This window comes from Calidris pugnax, unplaced genomic scaffold (assembly GCF_001431845.1).
Source record: "Calidris pugnax isolate Ruff unplaced genomic scaffold, ASM143184v1 scaffold13, whole genome shotgun sequence".
Taxonomy (NCBI): domain Eukaryota; kingdom Metazoa; phylum Chordata; class Aves; order Charadriiformes; family Scolopacidae; genus Calidris; species Calidris pugnax.
Genome location: NW_015090810.1, coordinates 22,566,970 through 22,588,850, shown reverse-complemented (window position 1 = coordinate 22,588,850; position 21,881 = coordinate 22,566,970). Strand labels below are relative to the sequence as shown.

The 21,881-nt window shown below is 40.1% G+C and overlaps 1 protein-coding gene across 4 annotated transcripts in view; it reads right to left on the bottom strand.

The window, feature by feature from the left end:
• Window positions 1-21,881, bottom strand: part of GREB1L (growth regulation by estrogen in breast cancer-like) — a 160,169-nt gene that overhangs the window by 11,457 nt on the left and 126,831 nt on the right. For 3 of the 4 annotated variants that reach the window (XM_014938713.1, XM_014938710.1, XM_014938711.1), the window contains 12 exons: window positions 20,942-21,268; window positions 19,968-20,096; window positions 19,244-19,378; window positions 16,470-16,667; window positions 14,423-14,603; window positions 13,157-13,349; window positions 11,447-11,580; window positions 8,723-9,062; window positions 5,579-5,694; window positions 4,958-5,202; window positions 3,380-3,942; window positions 2,778-2,880 (listed from right to left, as the gene is read on the bottom strand). In XM_014938713.1, coding sequence (XP_014794199.1) covers window positions 2,778-2,880; window positions 3,380-3,942; window positions 4,958-5,202; window positions 5,579-5,694; window positions 8,723-9,062; window positions 11,447-11,580; window positions 13,157-13,349; window positions 14,423-14,603; window positions 16,470-16,667; window positions 19,244-19,378; window positions 19,968-20,096; window positions 20,942-21,268 — 2,664 coding nt within the window. The remainder of the gene's footprint in view (window positions 1-2,777; window positions 2,881-3,379; window positions 3,943-4,957; window positions 5,203-5,578; window positions 5,695-8,722; window positions 9,063-11,446; window positions 11,581-13,156; window positions 13,350-14,422; window positions 14,604-16,469; window positions 16,668-19,243; window positions 19,379-19,967; window positions 20,097-20,941; window positions 21,269-21,881) is intronic. The other variant, XM_014938712.1, reaches the window with a different exon arrangement.

The window sequence follows — 21,881 nt, the reverse complement described above, 5'->3', positions numbered from 1 at the left end:
GTGTTACGCTCAAATGAACGTACGCCGCTGGTCAGGTGAGGTGCATTAGTGTGTCCATACAGACAAATCCTGAGGAAGCTCACTCTCTGAGCCAGCTGGCCTGAGAAAACCAGGATCTTGCCTATGAATGAGGCTTGGACTTCTTGGAATCGCAGTTGCCAACCAACCAGTAACAAGCAAAACAAAAACACTGGGAGGAAGAGGATTGAGAGGGATTACATCAAAAAGGACACTAAGAGTGAACAAAGTCCATGAGGAATGGTAACAGCTCACCAGTGAATGAAGTTTTGTCTTAAATGTCAACAAGTGTGAGATAAAATAAGCTTTGCCAAATGTCAAGCTGATGTACACCTCAGAAAAATGCATGAAAACAAATAACAATTTTCTCTGCTATAGCACCTCAACTATATAAATTAAAATAATTTCTTTTAATTCTCTTTTTACTTTGACAATTACATTTTCAAAGGAATGAAAGGTTTATTATGAGCCAAGTTGTAAACAAAACTCTAAAAGCTTGATACACACTCAAAACAGAGAGAAAGAATAATCCCTGTGCCAGTCTTCTGAACAAACAGGTATGTGAAATACAGCAGGAGCCTGATTTCAGTGCAACTGTAGGTATATATTATCATCATTTAAGAGGAGAATCTATGTAATCTACGGAGCTCTGGGTCTATTTACTTTGGTGATATTCAAAATTTGGAGTGGGTGAATGAAATAATTAAAGGTGTTGAAGTAAATGAAAAATATAATACAATGCAACACAGGTTGACCAAAGAAATCCTGTGTTACTTTCATTATACAGCTATGATATATCTATTTCCCTGAACACAGGAAACGCAGTGCATCATATCCTTCTGAACTTAAGGATTTGATATGATCCTATATGACAAATTATTAATACAGCTGAAGAAAATTGAGACTGTGAATGGCCTGTAAATTGAGCAAATTGATTAAACAGAAGATGGCAGCATGTAATATCATAAGCATTAAGGCAGATGGAGATTACCAGTGAAGTTAAAAGATCAGCAGAGGGGCACACTGTTTAGTACTTTCACTAATAACACCAACTCAAAAAAGATGGCTTAAGTTTGCTGTTGGCACACTCTAAGAGTCATTGTCAATACGGAGAAGGAATCAAAGATCATCTGAGAAAGAATTCAATGCCCTCGAAAGCTGTAAGAACAGAAACTGGGTGATATTTAACAGAAAAAAAATAAGAGTTATATGAACAATCAAGGTCTAATAACAAGCGTTTTTGCAGGTTGGGAGGCACCTCAGTTGGAAACAACTGAGTTGCAGAGAAACCCACAAATACAAGCCACGTATCAGTGCCAGTGAAATGGGAGAATGGAAAAGACTAGAGCAATCACAGGTTTCATCCATTATGGGGTTTTCAGTGGGGACAAGGGAATACATGAACTGTTATACACTGGGTTGGTTAAACATCCCACAGAATACCACATTCAGTTCTGGTCACCCGCGTAGCAGATGGATAAATTGAAAATAGATGTGCAGGCAAGAGCTATTAAACCGATAAGGAGAATAAAGAGCCTGTAAGAAGATCCAGGCTACCAACTGAATGCTGAGAGGGGGTAAGGTTGCTGCCTGACTATGCCATAAAAGCAAACATCAAAGAAGAGAAAAAGTATTTTAATTTACATTTTAGTCTGGTCTCAAAGAGAATGTTTACAATTGGGACAGGAATATCTTCGAGTTGGAAAATAAAATCGTCTTTTCAATTATCAGAACACTAGAGCTCTGGAAAAGCATTCCAATAGAAGCAGTGGGAGCAAAAAAGCCACAACCAAAAACCCCAAACAAACCCAAACTGCCCCTCTGATGGAGTTCCCTTCATTCCTGGCAGGGGTGTGGCATGCTGCTGTGATCACAACAGGCTGGATGGCATAACACAGAACTTCTCTTACATTCTGATATTTCATCCTTCCTAAGTTTCTGGGATCCTTTAGTTCAAATAGTGAGAGAATAATAGCCTACAAAGCTCCAAATCAAAGGAAAATACATTTTTTTTTCATTTAATAGCACTTTCTGAGCAGAAATATAAATTAGTCTTTTCAAAGGTTTGATGACAACTACATTTTCAGACGCTAGTCTAATGGTCATGAGATTTATGCATCACGGAGTTATCTTCCTTAGGAAACCACAGCTATGTAAAGAACATCCTGAAGAGGACTGATTTTTAACGGGGTTTGTGCAAGTCAAAGTGAAGTCCTGCCACAGCAGTTAATGGATCTGTGAGATCTGACAAATGAGCATAAATCCAAAGAGGCTCCCCCTCCCCTTTTTCCTTAGCCTAAGATCTGTGAACTGCAGACAGAAGACATTTACTGAAAATTGGTATCTAATTTATAATTAAACATAAATAATAGCAATGTTTTGGCCAGAAACACAATGTTCTTAAATGTCTTGTCTGCTTAAAAGCAGCCAGTGCTTAAAAACCAGCAAGGAGCGATAACATGGGCAGATGTTGCCCATTTACAGTTTTGTGCTCACTTTCATTTTAGTGCTACCCAAATATATCAATCCAAAATACATTTAATAGTTCTCAGCTAAGCCCAATATAAAATTTACATTTTTATTAATCTATATTTAAATATATGCTGACAACTATAGTGAGTCTAGCTACACACAATGTACAGGACAAGTGGTAGATGTAATTTATAGTCTTTCCGTGAGGCTAAAAATTTGTCACTGCTGAATAACACATAACAGAGGCTCTTTAAAATGCCTATTAAGAATGACTACGGAGTACTTACTGGCATTAATCTCTTCTTCATCGTACACATCTACTTCTAGCAGCCGGATCAGCATGCGGAAGAGAATCCTTAGGAACTGCAAGTATGAGCCAGTCTTTCCCACCTGAGCCAGAGACAGAAAAAAGTCCAAATCCCAACTCAGACTAATACAAAGGAAGGACACATTTCAAATAAATGCCTTTGGGCTTACCCTTGTTATTTTGCCATTCTAGTTCTGTCCAAAACCATAACAAGATGCAGTATTCCCCATTATGCTGAATGGTGTTAAAAAATTGATCTGTGAGCAAAATCTGGCTGACACCCTGTATGACTTTTGTATTGCAGGGAGAACAGCAGTGATTAACTGCTTCTCTACCGATATGGTCATGGCAATTTTACGCCCAGTGCCATCCACACATATTTCACTTGGGCCAAAGCACAACACGTACAGCATCTCCCTTCCTCTCCTTACCACTTCCAGCATAGACTTAACCTCAAAATTTGACCTGGAAACACACGACTGCGTGCAACCTTGCAGGGGGCCTTTAGAATATGACCTGCAGTCCTCATCATCGGTCCTGGCACCCTGCTAAGAAGGCAAGAGGAAGGAACTGTTCTCTTACTTGTGGTGGTCCCGTCAAAAGCAGCCGCCTGGGGTGAAAGCTCCTCGAGCCAGAGGCCTCGCCCTGATTGCTGAAGTCGGCGTGGTGCTGTCGGGCCGTCGTCCACTGCCTGTAGTAGAGGGACTGCTCTTCACTGCTCATGTCCTTGTGCAGCAGCGGCCTCAGAGAGCTCAGCCAAGACACGTCAGCGTGAGGCAGGAGGGAGGAGGAGGAAGGCAAATTCCCGCTCTTCTGGGAGCTGAGGAGACAGTAGGCAGCTTTCGAGAGGATGACGATGCGTGGCAGCGCCGCACGTAGGGCCTTGCTCTCTTTGGCCGAATGGGCAGGCCACCGAAACGTCTGGGAGACTGAAGACAGGGATGACAGTTTCAAAGTGGTGCTGCTGGCCATCTGGTTACCCAGGGAGTCACATTCTTGCTTCAGGGTCTCTCCGGCCGTAAAACCGGGGTAATTTCCCTCATCTACTGAGCTGTGCGCCACAGTCTGAAAGTTTAGCAACGACGCCTGCTTCTGAGACTTGTCTGCAGCGCTCGAGGAGCTCACGCCGTTGTCAGCCAGGGAACCTGGGGAAACACAGAGCAGGCAGTGAACAGACACTGGCCAATATAACAAAATCACGAGCTCACTTGCTCTACGGGACAATCCTAACGTACAAATACTTGCGTTCAATGAGTGCTGCTGTGGCTTAGATCAGTGTTTCACCCATTGAAATCCATCTTCCCCTCTTGCTGGAGAGGCAATAGCGCTTCTGCTAGGGTTCGGAGTCCAAACACAACTGTCCCAATCCCAACCTCTGTTAACTATAATTTCCCATCTGGGATTTGGAATTTGATGGTACAGCCTTCTGAAATTTAAGTCTAACACACCACTGTATGCATAGATCAATTTGACCTTCTTTTCTATGGCATTAATTTCATTGCAACTTCAACGTGAACTGGGCTGTGCTCCCATCCCCCATACCAGTCAGGTTTAGTTGGTATATGGGAAGATCTGGTGTATGGCAAAGGTCCAGTTCAGCTGTCTTCATACCTCAAACTCACAGGGAAATGAAGGGAAGGACCCAGAATTGCCTGAGGAATGCAAGGAAGGGAAGGTCTGGTGGGAGACCATGCTCCATTGATGCCTGAAGAGGTAGGGCAAGACCCAGCCATTCTGTTGGTCTTGGCAAGGAGGAAAATATCCATCCTCACCCACAGCTACCCCTAAAGTTACAGAGCATTTTCCTATTGCTAGAATTTTATACTATCCATTTCTATTCTGATTTTTAAGATCTTTTCAGGATCCACTAGATAGAAGAAATGGAGCAATAACTGTGAAATGTAAGTTCAAAAATAAAATTCACAAGGAACCCTTAGCTATGGCATAACCACCCTCCCACTGCAACACCATCCCCTTTTAGCTGTACACAGGAAAATTGCTCACTGTGGAAAGAATCTGCTACTAACATTTCATTCCATAGCTTGCAGCAGTGTACAACTAAGCAACCCACATTTGACTAAATATCTCAATGTTTACATTCAAATTCCAGTGATGTGGGAACGAAGACTTGTTTTTCAGAGCAACAGCAGAAAAACTGACCTGAGGTTCCAGTGACAGCGCTGCTATTACTCTGGGGTCGGTCCAAGTCTATCAGTAGCTCATCAGAGTCATTCTCACTACCATTAGCCTTCTCATGCTCCTTCTCACTGAGGTCAAGAGCTACAATAGGCCCTCGAATTGCCTCCTTCGAGACATAGCAGCATGCCAGGCCTACTTCTTGCTCTAATGCAGTCCGAGTTAAGTAGCTGGAGTCAATTAGTCGAAGGTCACAGTATTTCAACGACCTAGAAAACCCAACCCGATAAAAAAGAAAGTTTTGTTCTCTCTGACTTTGAAAAATACTCCCTACCTTTAATTGCTTATTAAATATTCCTGAACAGTTTTATTACCCAGTAAATATAAAAGGATTTTACAACATTCAGCATGTAAGTTACGCTCCTTGGTACTTTGTACAGCCATTTACTGACCCACCACAGTACAGTAGCGTTACTTTTCACAAACCCGTCCTTCCAAAATTTTAAACTGTTCCCAAATAAAGTCTAAAGTACACTTTTTTTTTTTAATGAAAAAAACAGCCAGATGGTATCAAACCCCTTATCCACCCCCCAACTTATCTGAACATGTTAAGGAACAACCATATTGCAAGAGTAGTAACAGCACCTGGGGAAAGTTTCTCCCAGAGGGTCTTTGCCAGTTAGAATAACAATGCAAGGCAGGCCTTCCAAATCCTGATAGGTGCGAGGGATCCAGTCCTCCTGCTCGTTTCCCCTCCAAGCCTGTGAACAAAGAATCTTCCAGTCACATTTAAATGACACCTTCTAAACCTCCACCTGTTTTTTTTTCACTTCCTTCTGTATACAGAGTTCGCTTACCCAACAGCCAACAGGCAGGAGACCTTAGGCATAGGCATGCATTTTTTTCTGGTTGCGAAGTGTTAGCCAAGCGTTAAATGCACAGAGAAAGGATGCATAACATGTGTTCTTCACTGCTAGAAACATACAACTGATGTGGTATCTATCACTCTTCTCAGCAAGATGTGCAAGACAAAAAGACCCAGCTCTCTTGACAGAGCAACAAGACTTATGCAAGCTTTGTGGAAAACATACCTTGCAAGAACAACCGTATCTTGAATTCCCTCTTGGTTCTTCTAAGCCTCAACATGTTCTTTCTTTACTTTCCTCTTCCCCAGAATCAATGACTCAGTGTGCATCTGATCTTTTGAAAATTTCCACTGAAGAAAACCTATGATTATTTTTTTCCTTAGCTCAGGAAGAGCATTATATGGAATAATATTCCCCCTTTCTGCTATGGCTCTATTCTTTTTTCCCCAGTCCCAATTTCTTTTTCCTGCTGATTTCACCATCCTCTGTATAACATGCATACAGAAAAAAAATATTTCTCCAACTACCTAACAACATCTACTGGCTCAATATAGCAGCCATGGCAGCAGAGAGACGTTTACTGGCTCGGCAGGGTTAGTCCGGCTGTGTGTCACCCTGCCTCTCCAACAATGGAAGTTTCTGCAAAAATGCATGGCTAGAAAATGAAATAGGGGAATAGAGATACAAAGTGGATTTTATTTCTCCTAGCCTAAGCATTTAAAAAGAAGCCCAAGTGCCTGGGGCTCTGAGCTGTAAGCTTGCATACAGAAGATGTATTTTTTGACCATCTTACTCAGGAGGGCCAGAGAGCTGCAAGCCCTCTGGGCTCCTTATTTCTGAATGCCTCCCAAACAGTTTGATTCTAGTTACACTTAAAGGGTATGCCATGACAGCATGCCTGGTCAACAAATTAGTTACTTAAATTCCTTTGCATCCATTTCATTCTGTAGCTCTGAGTGTGCCATCCCCCTTGAAGCCTGGCTCCCTGATGGAGAGGACTGATCTGTCTGGCCAGTCAGAGGGCCAGTCTGACAGAGGGGGGAACAGTCTGGTTACCAGCACGGCAGAGACAGCTGCCCACCCTCCCTGCCCTGCTGTGGCACCACACACACTACTAACGCTCTCTTAGGAAGAGTCTAAGTTAAGTCAAACTTTTCAATTGTGGCCACTAACAGCTATGAAGTTTCCCTCCCTGTCCCTGGAAAAGTTCAGGAGGAACTATCATCCTCCTTGTAACCAATAGGGAGTTGGTACCTAGTGGGACATTTCAAGCCTTAGCCTCACCAGAAAGCACCCAGTAGCCTCATACTGCTCTCTCTGGGTCCTCATAGTGGAAGCAGGCAGCAATCAGTTCCCCACTTGCTCTAGCCCTCCAGCTTCAGTACTCTGTCTAAAATCAGGAGAAAAGCCAAGCAGCACAGAGACTAAAAAAGAACTGTCTGTAATAAACTACACTCAGTGGTATAATGGACATATGGTTACAACCATTTCAGATACCCCGTGTTACCCCAGGCACCAGACCAGCAGGTACAGCAGAGCAGCCTTGCACCAGGCTCACAGGAGACCTTCATCATTCTGGAATGCCACTGGGATAACCCACCTAAAGTGACACTCTATAGGCTTATCTTTGGGCAACTGAATTACTTTCCTCACCCCCTTCATATACATGCCTCATAACTGAGTGGGTTTTTTCTAGTCACCTGCAAGGAAAGAAACAAATCCAGAATCCTGCATCTTTGTTTATTCCAAGAAAGCATCTTATGTTGTGGGAGAGAAGAATAAGAAGAATTATTTAGAAGATTTTTCATTTTCTGCCTGATCAAATTTATCTATTCCAGATTAACGGCTACATGGATTTTCACCTGCAATACCTTCACCCTCAATCCTGATCTGCACTGAAGGCCTCACAGGCTGCTCCAGCAATGTGTAAGGGCTGCAACCCTTTATGGCAAAGGGCCATATAGAAGCTCTCACAGGACTCACAGTCCAGAATGATTTAAGGTTGGAATTAATGCCTAGCCAAAAGAAACCTCACCGCAAACAGCAGCATAGAGCTGCTATCTCACAAGTGTTTTTCTCCTTCATGACTTCTACTTTCCTCTCTTCCGAGTCCTGCTGCAGACAAGGTTTGAGAAGCAGAGGTGGTAGCTTCTTTAAAGGACATTTTATCTGCTTTTGGTTGTAGGCAAGTTCTTTAAGAAAGGCTCACAAAACGCATTCCTTTTCTCTGTAGTTTTGAATGCACTGTATAACTCATAGTAGAAAAAGAAAATTAATCTCTCTTAGAGCAAGGACCAGGACAGATAACCAGTATGACTTTCAGGCTGGTACCTAAGGCAGGCAATCTGTTTCCCTTTGTTTAATGTAGTGAGGTTAATTGAGTAAGTGGGTTTGGGTAATTGAACCATGCTCTTATAAATCCATACAAAGTTTTAGCTTGGTGCATATATGCTGTGCAGAAGAGGCTTTCAGCATGCAGCGGTTTAAGGAAAGACGTCTGTGACAAACAGAATACTTTACCAGTTATCAGAAGAGCAGAAGATGGATGGACAGAGCAGACAACAGATACACTAGACAGACAGATAAGTTGGTGGAAAGAATTAGTTTGCCAAAGGAGGTCTGAGCTCTACTTTCTGAGGTTCAGAGATGAAACCTACCTGACTCATGCTATTATTTAACTTTAACAAGAGAGATAACATACAGTGTTTGACTTCATGGACCAGTAACAATTCAATTTTCTTCAAAGTTTCTAAATCACTTATGCTCATCAAAAGTACAGCAGACTTCCATGAGACAGACACAGAACATGCACTCTTTTCCTATAGAATAATTAACCTATAAACAAGTGGAAATGAACGCAAAAGGTGTATGACAGTCAGATGACAACAAGTGGCATAAAAAGAAATATTTAGTTTCTGCTAACCTTCAACCGTGTCACAAAGTGTTTTGCCACAGTAAGCTCTGAAGCAGGGTTCCCAAGGAGGATCTCAAAACGATACTGCAGACCTAACTTGTCTCTTACTTCTTGTAACCTCTCCTTGGCCAGCATGGCTAGCTGCACCGACGGCACCCTAATGACAAGCATGTGGCCACAGCCGTTCTTGTCCTTTCCTGGAGACGTGATAAGGTCATCCATTATGCTGAGCGTTTCAGGTGTGCTGTGATCTCTCAGTGAGGCCATGGTCGTGAGAGCCATCAGAGCTTGGGAATACTGCTGAATGAGAAGGTAGCAGCGGATCACCATGCTGTGCAGCCGGGGGTACCTTTGAGGGGATACAGTTCTACGTTAGCACATGCAAAATCACAGCAACGCCTGAAAATTAGCCAAAAAACAGGCCTACGTGGCAAAGAAGTACCCATTTTTTTCTGTAGCCTTTGATTTTTATGGAAAAGAATTTTGCAAAAAATCTAACTGTGTTTTAAGTAAATGGTACAAATGTGGAAGTTAAAGCCAAGTCCTACAAGCAAGTAACAGGAATTATAAACTTCTGTCATCTTCATTTGGCCCAAAATTTCTGCTAAAGATCTTTAACTTGATGGAGATACAAATCATCTCAGATCCACAGCGCAGGCTAATAATTGCTTTGCTGTCCACAAGCTTTTTGTCTTCTACAAACTTGAAGGACCATCACTGCTTCAGGTGGCTTGTGGGTGAAGTACTTAATAATTTCACACATCTCACCCTCTCACCAGAAAGTTCAGACATATCAATGGGGACTGCTGGCTCTGAGCCACATCTGAACTTCCACTTTGCCTTTTAATTTACAAAGCCAATGTTTCTTTCCCTCCCATTACAGCTATACGTGACAACAGATATAAACTCACAAAGTAAAATGCTAAGAATTAAAAAAAGATTAAAACCTACTCAAGCAAAAAACCATTCCATTTCTAGACATTCCCCACGAGTGCACTCAATGCCATAACACAGAAAAAACCCCACACTATTATGCATTGAGTGCTAGTCTTGTGCCACGGAAGCCCAAATGTCTAAAACAACTAAAAGATCCAACTTTCTATGGCCTCTTTCTAATTTAATAGACTAACTGGGATCCATTAAAATAAAGTTTTGTGTTTGTCTTTAACCAGCAGGTACAGTAGCTCACTCTGTATACCATAACCCAGTGATCATTAAATCAATACACTTTTAAAACACTTTTTACTCCTCCTCCCATAAAAATACCCACTGTATTTTTTCTAGTAAAACAAATGTACCCTTTCTTATAATGCCAAAATGTCGGCAATGTTTTCAGACTTCTAAGCTTGTATGACTCACCCATCCAGACTGAATAACACAACTTCTTGAAAAGAATGGTTAAATCAATACACTGTGAAGCAAAAGCATATCTGGCTCCAAGGTACAGGTTCACCTCTTGTTAATTTCTAGTCATATGCTAACCCCGTATCAGGGCAGTATTTGCACATGCTCTAGTCCTCATTCATCCTTTTCCCCATCCACATTTTAGGAACAGAAAGAGAGCAACAGTTACCACTATCTCTCCCTTTGGACTTGGCCAGGAACACTATGAGAGTCTTAAAGAACTGACCTATTAACTGACATTATTATTATTTATCACATACATTATTTGCATGTTTGTAGATAATAATACATATTAATTATTATGTACTTAGTAATTCATTTATGTTGCTAACTTAACATATTTGATATTGCCTTTTACTCAATAAATATAGATACATTTACAATTATTAATTGTATCATCTTAAAATAGGAAAACCAGTTCTGAAGACAGAACAATCTCATTCTAGTAAATATTAAAATACAACGAGAACTACAGCTTGAACTGTTCTAGTGGATCTGTCTAATACACAGAACAGATTTCCACATCACTGGAAACTACAGTATTGCCTTCATTCCTATAATTCACTGGAAACTACAGTATTGCCTTCATTCCCATAATGGGCACATTTAATTATATCTTGGATATGTGCTATGACAGTAGCTTGTTCAGCAGCTGCAGGGCACTAACAAGCCACTTTCAGGCTCTGAGCTGCAGGAACCAAAACCATGGCCAGCTAATGAAATAATAAAAATGATGCTTTTGCAATAATGCCATTCACCTGGGTCACCAATGACAAGCCTGTTCAGTATTGCCTTCATTCCTATAATCACATTTAATTATATCTTGGATATGTGCTATGACAGTAGCTTGTTCAGCAGCTGCAGGGCACTAACAAGCCACTTTCAGGCTCTGAGCTGCAGGAACAAAACCATGGCCAGCTAATGAAATAATAAAAATGATGCTTTTGCAATAACGTCATTCACCTGGGTCACCAATGACAAGTCTGTTGGCAGTCTCATCAAGAGAGACACCAGAAGTGGTGAGGTATGAAACTCCTGGTGCCTTCTTAGCTTAGTGAGGGCTGAGCCAAAACAGTAGAGCAGAACAGCTGAGCCTGGACTGCTGCTGAATGGGCTTAATCTCTTCTATAAACAAATAAAGGATATGCCCTCCTTCTTCAACAGCACTAAATTCGTTACAAAAAGAAAAAAATGCATATACTTCACAGATTCCAAGAACACCATCTAAGGTCATGATGTCTTCATACCCCTGTGACATGGCCCATAAATGTATCTGTATCCTTAAGATACCAATTAAGCAGAATCCCAAGCTCCCGTGGTACTATTTACCTTTCTAAAAGTGTGTTGACCATTTTTTCAAAGGTTTCATCACATCTCAAAAGGGGACTTGTGACCCCCCATTGGAGAGATTTGCTGTATTCATTCAAGCCAAAGTACAGCTTGTCTTCACTTGCTGCATCCTCCTGTTTCATACAGAGATAGCAAAAACATAAGGAAAACTGGAACCAATTTAAGTTCTTTTGTCATTTAAAAAATAAGTGGGAAGTATTTTCGGAACCAAAGTATCCTTTATTTTTATTCATTCTCCCTCAGTGATGCTATCTGTTTCTTTCAAAGCATATAATAATACGTAAGTTGTTTATTACCTAACTTATCATTTACCGACAGCTAGAAAAGACAGGTGTTGGTCCTTGCAAATTTTTCAATATATCTCTTACCTGTGATTGCAGGGTTTTTCAAGAATCCTGCTAATTATTTTCTGACTTCCTATCTCTGGCTTTATATCTACTGACAACTGTTATCTCATTTCTATTTAAAGGAGAACCTGAAAACAGAAGTATTCCTTTCCAAAATTCTTCTTGACTGTCAGATTCTACACCTCTCTAATCACAATCAGAAGCTGATCGTTTCTTTGCTGGAATGTAGATCTGCAGACAGCAATCAGAAAACCTCACATTCCATGAGTCTTTTGCTGGAAGCACAACACAGCCTCCTGTGCATTTACATCACCAGTAATCAGTAGGAATGTAATTAATCACATACAGTCTCCTCTTTTTCTCTGGGTTATTTTTTTAATCATAAGACTGAAAATTGTTGATTTTTTACTTTTGGTAAATACAAAAATTGTCTAGAACATTTTACAAAAGGTCACCGCAATGGTTTATATAAACAATCAAACAAAAAGAAAGCTCCGAATAATCATTCAACCTCTCATTTCCACTATTCTCTTTGATTTTAACTATTTTTTTTTACAGTGACCATTTTAAGACACTTTACAGAAACCAACAGTCCACTCAATACAATAAGGTCAAACTTGATATAAATATACCAAACAAGGAATAGGAGAAAAGGCTATTTTTTAAGCAGATTTTGCCAAAACAGTCTCAGAATCAGCTGGCCGAAATTGTGAAAAAAACCTAAAGGTGCAGACTGTCCAACAGATCTTTCCCACCTCTTCTCTGCACAATGATGGCCCCTGCTGCACCAGAACTCGGGCTATTTTTTAAGCAGATTTTGCCAAAACATTCTCAGAATCAGCTGGCTGAAATGGTGAAAAAAAGCTAAAGGTGCAGACTGTCCAATAGACCTTTCCCACCTCTTCTCTGCATAACGATGGCCCCTGCTGCACCAGAACTCATTAACCTAGCACACAATTTTTATTAGTAACAGAGAAGTAATGATCAGACTTGACAGGATGTGTGACATGTAACTTCCAGTCAAAAGTCAGACTGCTTGAAAATGGAAGGCCAGCTCCAGGGGTTTATGGCATGTCCACACAGCTCTCTCTAACCAGAGTGTAGAAAGTAATTTCTCATATTATGTGACCAGACAAAGAAAAAATGTGTAGTTCCTGGGCCTAAATGTCAATGCTACTTCTACCATCAGCATCCCCGGGGTTGTGCATCTGGAGCCTGAGAGAACAAACTCCAGCAGAGAAAGAGCTCCCTCCTAACATTTTTCTTTAATACATAACTGCTGGACTCTTGGGCGTGAACTCCGCATAAAATTCACAGTTAAAATTAAGAATTAAACACTTACCACAGCGTCAAATTGTATCCAATGTACCTCATTGCTAGAGCTGATCCTTGACTGCTGCGTTTGCAAGGCATAAGGAAAAGAGCTGACCTGAAGAACAAGGAGGTTGAATGCTTCAAGGACCTCCCTGCAATTAATAACTCTATCAGCCAGACCATGACTAGGCTCACCATGTGACAGGGAACTTGAAATGGCACTGCAGAGATAAGAACGCAAAGAATTGCCTTACTGACATCCTGAGATTCAACGGATTACTCTCTTCCTGCAGAAAAATTTCCAAATGACCATGGCACTGAGAATTGCAGCTCAAAAAACTCTTTGGAAGGGTGAAAGATGTCAAAACCATTTGAGTGTATTCTGTGTCTAGACTCATGCAATGAGGGGAAAAAACTTAAATAGAGAAACAAAATCTGCTGACAGTGACAAGGTGAATTAGTGGGCCAATTCAAAAGAGCATCAGGTGGAGGAAACCAAAAATAAGTCAAAGCTAAAGAAATCCCTCTCACTGAGAACTGTTCCATGAGTTGTGGGGTTAGGATACATTAACAATTTTACAAAATCCAGTGGATTTTCCAGCCTGAGACATTCTCCTAAAAGACTGGGAAACCTGAAATTCTCACAATGTTCTGTTTTTCATTTCCTGGAATTACCTTTGCCTCCAGAATATTCAGGAATTCCAAATTCAGTGTACAACAAAGTAACAAAAATGTGATGGGGGAGGATAAAAAACATGAATTAAAACATGAGTTGATTGTGAACGTTGGACAGATTTGGGTTTGAGTAGAAAAAAAGGAGGGGAATAGGAGAAAAAGACAAGAAGAGCAAAGAAAGTTGCAAAATGCATTCCTTTCTCCTGGACTTCAGTCATAGCACTTAGGCCTAAAAACAGTTTTGTTAGGGATCCAAAAATCTGAAACTAGTCTCACATATCTCCAACTGAATCAGAATTAGTTAACAAATAAGCAAAGGAAGCAAAAAAGATTATTTCTGATTTTGAGACACACAATGCCTTAGGCCTAGAAAAAGTATCATGTATCTAAGATGGTCTTTTGAAAAACCTAAATAAATACTGGGAGAGGATGGTTTTCCGCTGAATCAGAATTAGTTAACAAATAAGCAAAACAAGCAAAAAAGATTATTTCTGATTTTGAGGCACAAAATGCCTTAGCCCTAGAGAAAGTATCATGTATCTAAGATGGTAAGTCTTTTGAAAAACCTCAATAAATACTGGGAGAGGATGTTTTTCCTTTGGTAGATTGAAGTAACTACCTTGTTAAATCCACATGGGCATTGTCATGAACCAGCACAAACAGTGTATAGGGATTCTGCTTCACTCGTCTCATGAAAACTTCAAATTTTGCTTGAATCTCATTGTCCAGCCGAACCACGTATTTCTCAGCTCTCTGATAGGCCGTTCCATTGTCTTCTAGGCCCAAGTCCACAAGGACACCTGTCAGAAAGAAGAATGTAACAAAAATATTTTGAGTGCATTTAAAATGAAGCTTCAATGGTAGGTTACCACTTGTCCACCAGTACCATTTAGCCAAATCACTGATATGCCCTGGTAAGAAGAATATTATCCGAGTGCATTTTCTCTCAAAATGGGGACTGGAATATGCATCTTGCCTTCTAGATTTCCTCTAAAAAGTGCCTGAAGACCTTTCAAATACTTATCATGTTACCAAAAAGGGAAAAAAATAAAAATAAATCAGGCCTTCATAGAAATTTCCAGAGCAGCACTCATTTGGTTATGCTCCATGATCCTAGGCCAAACTTGCCCACATTAGCTAATATATTAATCCTGCCTGAGTCACAAAAAGTTATCCTGACCTTGCCTTTGAAAAAACCATAAATTTATAGAAAATTGACTCTCGGTAATATAATGTCACTTTTTTCATGCCCTGCTTCAACATTTGTGTCAATACAGCTACTCTCCAGCAGTCTTCATAATGATAGACTTGTATCATATTCATAAAGTAATCATGACATAATGTATATGGCTTTGAATGCCGTTTGAATTAAAGAAGTAGCAATAAGCTACCATGAAATGTGTGTCAACTACATATTTGCTGGGGTCTTAATAATTTTTTTAAAATGTTTTTAAAAAGTTAAGTAAAAAACATTCATTTAAAAAAGTAAAATGAAATAAATGTGAAACCCTGTTAACACATACCAGAAATACTCTGGTTCAGTATGTAGCAGCAAATTAAGTAAATAAAATGTCAGAAGAAACAAGGAATGGACCAAAAACCCCATAAAGTCACATCATAAAGGAAAAAACCCCCATACTTCAAGTAATCTATTTTATTCTTTTCATTTAACTAGTAAAATAGCACAAAACAGAGAAAAAAATACAGAGATGGAACACAATATTGAGCAGTCTCAGGGCGCAAGCAAAAATTGTTGGACTGTTTACTCCGAGTACAAAATAAGAGGGAAAAAAGCTAACAGCTACCCCAAACCACTAATAGACATGTTACACCAGAAGCTCATATTCATGTTTTTCAAATGCAAATGCAAGGTATTATTAGATAAAGCTGAAGGCAGAAAAAATAATGTTTGGTTGATAAAAAACATCCTAAATGCACAACTATCCTAAGTTGTGCCCAGATACCTTATGCCCAGATACCACAGATCAAGAGCTAAAGCACTTACACAGGTAGTCCCTAGTTCTATTAGACAGTGATTTTCTCCATGGAGAAACTCTTATGCTTTTCTGGACACTTGTCAGTCACTAACAGAGTGGACAACAGAGGTCTTCTCAAGTGGGACATATTCCATAACATGTCCACTAAGGCTTTCTTGTTTCTCTTGAAGCATTTGATACCAGCCATGGTCAGACACAGAACTTCAGATGAGAAACCTCACCATCTGAACCAGGATGGCAACTACCCTGTGCCAACGTGCACGGATTACTCAGGCATTTAACGAACCAATAAGAGAGCTTCCTGCACATACATCTGCGCTAATATGAGAGCATATGCACAAGTATGTACCTAGAACAAAACGGCACTAACAGCTCTAAGGGATAAAAGACCTGAGCATTTGCATTTGCTCCTTCTCTCCCTGTTTTGACAGGTGAATGCTTCTCCAGGTCACACATTCCTCAGACCTGCATGAATATGGCAACTCCTTTTGACACTCACATGGTACAGCTTGGGCTCAGTTTATGAATGGAAGGTATTTAGAATTCATCAATTATACCAACTAATGGGGCTAATACTGGACATGCAAAATACATGCTGGAGCAACATGCAACTCCATTTACACCAAACATAATTAAGTAAAGTCACATACTTTGACTCTTTTCCCTCACCTGATTGTCGAATCCGTTGAAGGGTCTGCTGCACCAGGACTTCTGAACGGGGAACTATAACGATGAAGTCTACTTTGCTGAAGTGGCCCAGATCCAGGCTCTGATTGCCACTGTCTGCTATGGCACAAACCTGGGACAAGAGCTTTCTGGCAACTGTAAGCTGTGGCTGGTAAATTTGGAACGTATCAACATCCAAATCTAGAGTGTGTTTGTTTGAAAAAGAAAACAAAACACAACAAGAAACATGTTTACTTTCCCACCCCCCCAACAAACATGACCCTCCAAACAGCCTACCCTCTCTTATCAGAAAAAAATAAAATCACTCACCAGAATAAATCTCACCACTCTGGAGAGGTAGGTCCAGATAACAAATGTCAAATTTCTTTTTTTTGATCAAAATGTGATAATATATCAGATGACCTCAACTACAGTACTGCCCATTCTTTAAATGCCCCATGTGTTTTAGAGATTTTCAACAGTGGAACCCAAGGAAACCTCAATACCAATATAGTGAAACACATAGCATTAAATGAACTACCACATACATAATATCCGTGCATATATATATATATAAAAAACGTGCATGTGTACATATATAAAAACATACATATATATATCTACACACACACAAGTTTCTCCTGAAACTTGCAGTTCTCCTTCAGGAGCTTCCCTCCATCACTCCTGCTGGGAGAACCAGCCATGGGTGCTGAGGCTGCTGTGCTCAGGGCACAACAGGATGAGATCCAGCACACCTATTAATCAGAGGAAACTGAGCCTGCATTGATAATTCTGCCAAAGAAAAAAGAGATTCTAACAGGACAGCAGGTCAGCTGGGAGTTCATTTGTACATCATCTCTGCTCTGAAGCACTGAGCCCCACTCTGTCACGACTGAGATAGCCATATGTCTATATACTGACTGATGGTAAAACATCCTGTAAAGGGAAGATGAGCAATTCACCCAGGCAATAAATCTCAATCATGGGGGGGGGTGGCAGAATATTTATTTCTTTGGAGTTTTCTTGACTGTTAACAAAATTTTAGTCTCAGATTTATTTGAACTTAATAAATGTCAATATAATACTGGCTTCAGAGAACCGGAGGACTGGAGCTTTGCCCTCTATAGACACAGACCAGAGCATTCATGTTTCCTTAAAGAAAAACATGTTCCTACATTTCATTATCACCAGTAGGTAAATTCTATGCCAAACAATGCATGTTTCACTAGCCTCTGAATATTTGCAACTTGCAGATTATCAAATTAAATCCTATAATGCCATTACAGTTTTCATGTCAGTTTTTCTACTTCCAATTAAATTCTGATTAATGGACTGCTTACATAAAAATGACCCATGGCAAATTTAAAAAAATATATATATATTGAAAACTACTGCAAATTGAATACACAAGAACTATTGTTGCTTTTTTAAGTAATAAGCAACTTTATAAAATCTTGCAACTTACATGAAAATTGGAAGGTGTTTGGGGAAAAAACCTGGTATGTTAGTTTTATATAGACACATGTGTGTTTGTGTGTGTACACGTATGTTCAAACCTGCCTCACTGCTCATTTCAGTAGATCTGCTGTGGGAGAAAGGTCCCTCTCACTGCCTAGGAGACTTACCTCTCCTTTTTTTTTTTTAATTCAGGCAGATTCTGAGTAGCTTCAACCACTGTACAGTCATATTTTAAAGACAAAACTAGCTCAAAATAACTGTTAGAGAAAACAAAACTAGCTCAAAATAACTGTTAGAGAAAACATGAAGGTTTTTTAAAAAAGCAATGCTGCACATCATTAAATAGTTAGAACAAAAAAGTAACGGAATCTAAAGATCATTCTCCCTTCAAAATAATCCTGCAAGGAAGCCTTCTGGGGGTGCCAGACTGAAGTACCTGGCAGCCTTCCTAATGGGATCTCCTGATCCATGAGAAGACTATAAACCATTCAGATCTAACATTGAGCTGATTAATTTAAGGTAACTAATGTGAACCAAGGGCATACCTTTCTTTCACAGCAAAACTTTACTGGAGGTTCAATTTGCTTTGTCACTAGACCTAAAAGAATCTCAGTGTTCACAGCAGCTCAACGTATCTTTTACCATTACTGTCATATGAAAAGGAAAGTATGGTTAAAACTCAATAATGACAGATTTCCAAAATGGGAAAATTATAATTAGCATTTTTAGATAGGCAATCCTAGGTCATCTTTTGCACCTAAGTATCTCATCATATTGTGCTGAATAAGACACATCTCAAATAAGAAAATTATAGATTACATTTGCCTAGCACTTTCAGTCCAAGATCTCAAAACACTTTCCCTAAAGGTTTAAGCCTCAGAGCTCAAGTCTGTAGTACACATTATTAACATTTTACATGTGGAAAGTGAGGAATATCAAAAATAAAGAAAAGGGGGAACACCTGGGGAGATCAGAAAGAGAACACAGATCCCCTCTGCCTTAAGACCAAGGCTACATTCCTTTTCTAGGTGCAAAAGGGTGAGATGAGTCCACACTGCCAAAGGAACATCTCTGCTTTGCCTAGCGCATAACAAAGATCACATATTTCATCTTAGGAATTATAAAACATAAGGGGAAAAGTTGCTGGAGATTATTACAGAGATTTTCTGTCTGAGAGACTGCTGTATTGCTACATTCAGCTGTCAGTATTAATATTTGAAGGTTGACATGCTGACTGCAACTGTGTCCTCAGACTCTTCTGAGACACGCATTTTGACAAACTACTCACTTATTTCACACTTTGCATGTAAAAAAAGTACCTGGTTCTTGCGTAGAAACCATGGCAATTGCCTCCTGAGATGACACGCATTCACTGACATCTCCATTAAAAGGAATTATGACACTTTCGCCTCGCTGCTGTAGCATTTTCTCCAGCAGCTTGTCCAAATCATCACCTAGACAAGAATTAGCAACACCAAATTATCTTGAAGTCATTTCAGATAAATTACATAGAACATTACATACATGCATGTCCTCACATAACTGATGTTGAATCTGAGGAGAGGCAGGGGACTGGAGATGCAGGGAAGAGAGGGAGGGAGAATATTTTGCTCTTTTATTGATTTGCCAGTTGAATGAATTCCAAAAAAAAGAGACCACAGCTGAATAATTTCAGCTCTGTACCTTTGCAGCTAGCAGTGACATCTGATGATTACAAATAAACATGCACTATAAAACCACCTCTAAAACCTGTGCTAAAAGCACAAACAAGAAAAGACTCATGCACTTAGGGGTGCCCTGCTGTTGCATTCAATGGTATAAACAGGATTAAAACTGTTTTGTCACAGGATGAGTAACTCAAACTGCATGGGTGAAGGAGATGAGCATTCCTTTACGCGCAGCAAATGCAGAGAAGGAAAGAATGCCTCTCAGCAGAGAGGGCAGAGCTGTATTCAGGTGTGCTTTAACTGCTGAACAGGAGACACACCAACCCTAAAGAAACTACTGTCTTGGCGAGAGCTTCTGTTCCTCAGGATCACTCACCTAAAGATGTATTTTTGAAATGCGATGCCAGGAAACTAACTTTCCCTGTGATGAGCTCGTAACTGATCTCTTTTAAAAATTCACTGGTGGTAAGCATGCTTTCTGCAAGTGCCCTGGATTGATACTGACCTGGAGAAGAAGGGGAAAAAAGCAAGAGCAATCTTTAGTATAGTGCACTACCAACACAACCTTTTCATCCTAGAGGTGTGGGGCACACTGATCTTCAGTCGTGGATCTCCACTGCCTTTACCCCTATTTTGCTACTGATAAAAGCATTAGTTATATCAGTGTAGCGCATTCTTTGCAAGCTGTTGCCTGTAGTTTTGCATGCTTGGCTGACAAATGATATGCAAAATAAGTAGCTGTACCTTAGATAGAATGGAGGATTCTGGTTAAGTATGAAAATTTTATTATCCCCAGTGTGAAAAAAGTAAACAACTGACATTACTGATTTATCTGCCTACAAAGGAAAGATGAGTAGTCAAAATTCACTTCCATCCAGACACACTCATGCACACACAAATGTCTCAGCCAGTCACCCATGTGGAATTTGACAATCAACAGGGTAAAAAGGATAAAAAAGCATGTTCTGTTTTATAGTGGCCTGCAGAAGACTCTGGTCAATCCAGTATTGCCATGTGAGATAGCACAGCTGTTACACAAAACAGAAAAAGACAAACTGACTATTTTGTCCCTGGGTCACTTCAAGATATTTTCTAGGGTCTCCACACAAACAATAACGTGTCAGGCCTCTCAAGGAGTAGCAATGACTAGCATACAGCTATTTTTCTAGATCCTCATGACATCAGTACTCCAAATCTTGACGGAGGAATAGTGAACTGTGACACTGCAGTGTAACAATACAAAGGAGAATAAAAAGAAGAAAAAGGGATTTAAAAGCTGGAAAAATGACCGGGGAAAATTAATTCAGAAAAATTACACTGGTATTTGAAGCGTACTGCAAATATACTCACCTAGGACTACCACGCAGAATTCATTTCCTCTTATCTTCGATGCACAAATGGCAACAACATAATCTGGTAGCTTTTGCTGATGTTTCATTTCATTGAGAGACCTCAAGGTCTCCGAGATGCCCTCTGCCAGCGAGTTCTGGGTAACAACTACATGCACGAGGTCCCGGGACACACTAGCGATTAACCTAGCAAGCCAAGGGAGTTGACCTGGTGACACAGAGACACACTGTGCACTCATTTGCAAGGACCGCTCTCTCAGAGTGAACTCCTGCATAGCTTTCAACATGATCTGCTCAAATTCTTCCCTCAGGGGTATCTGGTCAGGACCTACATTGAAAACAAATGAACAGAAGAACAGTATCTCATATCAAAATGTTATTGAACCAGGAATAATCACGTCTGTCCTGATCTGAAAAGCTCCTTCACTGTATTTTTTACATTTACAAAACCCACTGGCAACTCAGGGGATATCTACCCACATGGCATATTCTTGCTTTTTCATTTTAGACGCCTCTCTCTCCCACCATCTTTTTTCTTTTTTTTTCTTTTTTTTTTTCTTTTTAACAATCCCATCTCACTCCTAGCTTTTCTACCTTCAGAAACTGGCGGAACAAACAAGGGAGTGGGAAAACATGTGCCTCTTGCCTGGAACAGAAGGATTAATCAAGTAGCCTCCATATGTTTTTATGGCAGAAACCCCTAACGCTTATCCTTGCAGTCTAATCACAGCCACGCAGTATGACAAAGGTCTTTGTTTTGCTTTTTCTCATCATGCTTACTAGTTAACTAAGCATGGATGTAAATAAACATGTCTAACCTCTTCTTTTACTTTAGTTAAATTAGTTAAATTTAGCAATTCTTCAAGCTTCTAACATTAATATGTATCTGCAACTCAAGATCTACATTCCCCAGACTTTGTAAACTGTATTGCAAACTTGAA